This window comes from Sprattus sprattus (genome assembly GCF_963457725.1).
Source record: "Sprattus sprattus genome assembly, chromosome: 15".
Classification (NCBI taxonomy): domain Eukaryota; kingdom Metazoa; phylum Chordata; class Actinopteri; order Clupeiformes; family Clupeidae; genus Sprattus; species Sprattus sprattus.
The window spans coordinates 11438394-11443070 of NC_137913.1; the positions used below are offsets into that span (position 1 = coordinate 11438394).

Here is a 4677-nt window from a genome sequence, read left to right on the forward strand (position 1 = left end):
TCCATATATATCCCATCAGTGGTTCTGTGATATTTTTAAGTGGGTTTTTGTGAAGATGATGTGTTCATAATGTATGTAGTTGATGGTCTTTAATAGGGTAAAAGACTCTGTGCTTGACTTGTCATAACACTGAGTGAACGGGTTGGCTCTGAAAGATGTGATGGTGCCATCTAGTGGCAGCTCCCCAACTTGCACTCCCCATTGGCCTGTCCTTGCCTGCGGACAAGTTCCTTCAGGCATTAATTCATAATCATTAATCTTGCGGCTTGCCAACAAGAGCCTTTAGTGTAATTACCTCAGGATAGAGTGTAGAGGTCCACTTTTCCCTCAGCACAGAGACATTATCTCTCTGTCACTAAACCAGTAACTACATTAATCACCCAGGCCCCATTCTCTAACATTTTGTTAATGTGTTTTGTCAGTTGATATTTCTAAACAAAATGCCTTTCTTCATTCCATAACACTTCACATTTTTCTTTCCCTCCTCTTCAGTTTCACACCAAGTCCCATGTGGAACAAGAAAGACCATACTTCTCTCTTGTCTCATATGAGACTGTCAGACTAATGTCTTAGGCCCAATCTCAATACTTCCCCTTACCCCTTATCTTACCCCTTACCCTTGAAATTGCGCGTTCATGTGAGAGCTAGTGGTGTCTCAATACCCAACTTGACCAAGATTAAGGGGTAAGATTAAGTAGTGTATGGCCCTCGTTTTTAAGCTGATCGGAGAGCTACCTTGCTCCTCCAAGGGCTATCCCAGAGCACACAGCGAAACCAGTTCGGGAATTTTCCCAAAAAAATGGCTGCTTGAAGCGAGGAATATTTTACATGAATAAAGCTATCTACACAACTTTTTATATGTTTATAATGACTCGGTTTGATCTGAAATGTACTACACGAGCGATGCATAGAATTGTCGGTCTTAACTGAAGCTTTCAAACGGTAGTTTTAGGATACAATTAGCGCGTATACCACCACTCCATTGGCTTATATGGTAGCTTGCCAGCTATCATGCTACATACACTACATGTAAGTATTTTTGGCTTATAATTAATTTAAAAATGACGACAGTCTTGTTTCGTGCTCTACACAGTTGTATACATATATATTTGCAACCATGTTCTTCATTAGACTTTTTTTTAAATCGCTAGTTTCATAGCTCATACAGTCACGCATGACGTACCCGAAACCTAGTGGCGTCTCATTTCATAGGGGAAAGATCTCAGCCCTTGGCCCTTACACTTGCAAGTGCTAGGGTTAAGACTAAGACAAGATTAAGCAAAAGGGAAGAAGAATCGAGATTCGGCCTTACTGTATGTTTATCTCCCTCATATGAACCTGACTTAAGGCTGAAATGTACTTCTACGACTCTGTTTGTCCGTGGTCACGCAGTTGCCTCGAGGGAGTCGTTTCATTTATGGTTCTCCGACGGTTGTCGGTGTTGAAAAGCATAAAAAATATATATATATAATTAAGATGGAGGCTGACTAAACTCTGTACATGGTCGTATTTGTCGTATACTACTACCCATAATGTAAACAGCGGGTAATTGATGGATAGACCGAAACGGATAGTTACAAAATGTAGGAGGTGCACGTCAGGCTATGGAGAGATGTTCGGAGAGGATTTGCCACGACAGAGAGCTTTCCCTGTCTGTCTCCATAAACGGACGACCATAAAACTGCCTTTAGGATGTCAGAGCTCATCCTTTCCACTGTAACATAAAGGTCTGGGGTCAAATTCATCATTCCCTCTCTTCTACGAGGTTCTTCATACTGTCTTGTGAAACTGTAGGAAGTCAAGTGAATAGTTCGCTCTCTACTCCCATATGAGGTACGTCTCATATGTTTATTGTCCCAATCTGAAATAATACTATATTCCTACATATTTGTAGCATGTGTCTATAGTTCTACAGGCTTCACTTCCGTGTGCTCCCAGGCGGCTTCCAGGCAGGCTTCCCAGCATGCCATGCTCCTGTGTGCGTGGGTTTATGGATTCGGTTTCCCTGGGCCGACTGGGTCTGTCCGTCTCCCGTGGCCTTCTGGCAGCCGGCTTGGCTGTGGGCGGAGCGTGGTCGAGTCAGTCCCTCCTCCAGAGAGGAGTATGGGCTGGGGCTGGGGGCGGCTGAGAGAGCGGGGGGCCCCTCAGGAGTGGAGGCCGACCTCAACAGGTCCAGGGCCACCGGGATCAGGCTGACCACCCCCCCGAAGTGGTTCCTGGTCTCACAGCCGAGCCGTAGGACTTCCCCATGTGGATACCTGTCGGAGGACAAGGCCATCAAGCACACACAGGTTTACTGGACATCACATTCTAACATGGCTGGACGGCCAGGGACTTGGGCTGTGATTGTGTGTTGTTGGGGCTATGGCATAGTGAGACTGAATAAAAAGCACCAATTAAGGTTTAGGTATTTTGTAGCTAAAATATAAAATGTAGAAGCTAAATAATAACACAATGTTGTTCATAATAAATACAGCAACCATTTGAGGGCCCAGTATGCAACCAATAACAGGTTGTCTTAGACTTGAGTGATATACAAGACATGATTATGTTACTTAACTGTGCACGTAACTGGCTGATGTCATTATTTGGGTTGAGAAGCACCTTGCATGTGGTCAAAGCATCACTGCTTTTGCAAGAGGCTCTGATGAGCTGCAGAGCATTATTCATATCTGAAACAATCTCCATGAAAAAAGAAAATATGCTTCTGTCTGTGGCATTGCTGCAGTGATGGGTCATATACCTCTGGACCTGTCAGGATGAAGTAAATAAGATCTTAATAAGCAAGTACCTCTGTTTTTTTCTCTGGTTGAATTGATAAAATAAATGGATGGACAAATGAATGAAAACAGGGTTTATACCTGTAAAACATTCTTGACTGGTTCGACCCTTCCATGCGCTTGTTCCTGCGATCGTTCCAGAGCAGATATGAAAATGAACAGTTGTCGCTTGAAACGCTTCTGTTTGCTTTCAATATCTGTAAGTCTTTCCTTCATGTCATTCATAGCTGATCCTCACCTTTGGGGGCTCGATTTCACTCAAATTTCAACCAGAAGTATAAGAGATGTGATGTTGTGAATGCCCGAGGAAAAGTTACCCTGTCGGTCTCCAAGTATACCTCAAAGTAATTGTAAACAAGCCATGGGAGGAATGTCCCGTTGAATGGCGCGTAGTGGAAAATTCGTTTTTAGAATCCATTGTTTTTATGGCGCTTAGCAACACTTGAGGACGCTATAGAATGGATAATGCGTCACTGCAAGGACGATGGTGGCCATAGCAACCACCTATTCAGCGCACTAAACTAGTGTTATTTGACATACAAACTAGCTAGCTAACAAACTTAGCTAGCTAAATAAATACAAGTTTTCGCTCAGTGACAAGAGGAAAGGTAAATCGACATATAGTGTACTGTAGATATATATTTGACCCATGATATATGATGATTTACATGTTGGCTGATTTGCAAGAGAGAAAGTTATCGCTAGCTAGCGAGATTGCTACACACACAACTTACGTTACAGAACTAAAAAGGAATAAGAAAGCGAATATTAATGTTAGTTCACACACTATTCATTATAAGACCTTGGCATACGGAAGCAGCAGGTGGTGTGGTGCAAAAAAAATGCAGAACTGTTTTTGGATTCATATTGGTTTTTTATTATTACCTGTTTCATTTTGTTGCATGATTTAGCGGGTCTGTAGATATGGATGCCACTGTAAAGCCTTTGAGGATTCCTCCTGAAATGGCTATATATGCAGAGAAGCACGGAATTTTCGACTTGCTACAGGTAAATATCTACAGACACTCTCTAGATTTGAATGCGTTTAGTGGTGAAAGATAATGGTTTACAAGCAGGAGATCCTTGCTTTTTTTAGGCTAATAAAACAGAACGCATAGTTTTAAACAAAATCGTATCTGCCACTGACTGTAGAATATTTCATTGCAGTCTCTGCTGAGAAATGTGGTCGTTGACAAGCCCGAAGACCCCATCCAGTATCTGATAAGGATGCTAAAGAGAGGCAATACTGAGGGTAAATCTTTGACTTTACTACTATTGCCACTAGGTGGAGCCCTTGTTTAAAGTAGATGAAATATGTAGTGGAATTGGCACATTTTTCTTGTGATTAATATGTGATTCTTGGAAAGAGTTTCTGCGGGGTCAAAGTGTCATAGTAACATAGTGACCATTGTTAATAAAAATTCGCAGAATGCAACATGGCATAGTATGGCCAAAATATTACATTCAAATGACAGATAATTAATTTGGATTTGAAGCTCACAGATAGTATTTTCAAAGACATGTTTCCAAACAGTGTCTTGGCCTATAGAACAGTTTATGGTTATCATCTCAAAATTGATGTATTTTTGTACATAAAACAGTTGAGACTACTATGAGCAGTAGCGTGCTGTGAAATGCCTGGGCCTCAGGCATATCTGTTGTGTTTGTTAAAATACTGTTACCACAACCCACTAAGTTAATATACAAAACATAATATCTATCTATATATATATATATATATATATATATATATATATATATATATATATATATATATATAAATATATATAATGTCACTTGAAGTTATTCAGATGTACAATGTATTTTCACTGTATTAGTGTCCTAATAGCACTGAACATGTATGTCATTTTCCCAGTGCCTCGGGTGATCCTACTGG

General features: G+C 41.0%; 1 protein-coding gene across 1 annotated transcript in view; it reads left to right on the plus strand.

Moving 5' to 3' along the window:
- Window positions 1-3704: 3704 nt before the first annotated feature.
- The window catches only part of ak8 (adenylate kinase 8), a gene marked incomplete at both ends in the record, with an annotated part of 24921 nt that continues 23948 nt past the window's right edge, over window positions 3705-4677 (plus strand). Inside the window, 3 exons of the mRNA XM_080852268.1 lie at window positions 3705-3788; window positions 3948-4032; window positions 4657-4677. The exon at window positions 4657-4677 is cut by the window's right edge and continues 29 nt beyond it. Of these exons, the coding sequence (XP_080708394.1) occupies window positions 3705-3788; window positions 3948-4032; window positions 4657-4677 (190 nt within the window). The remainder of the gene's footprint in view (window positions 3789-3947; window positions 4033-4656) is intronic.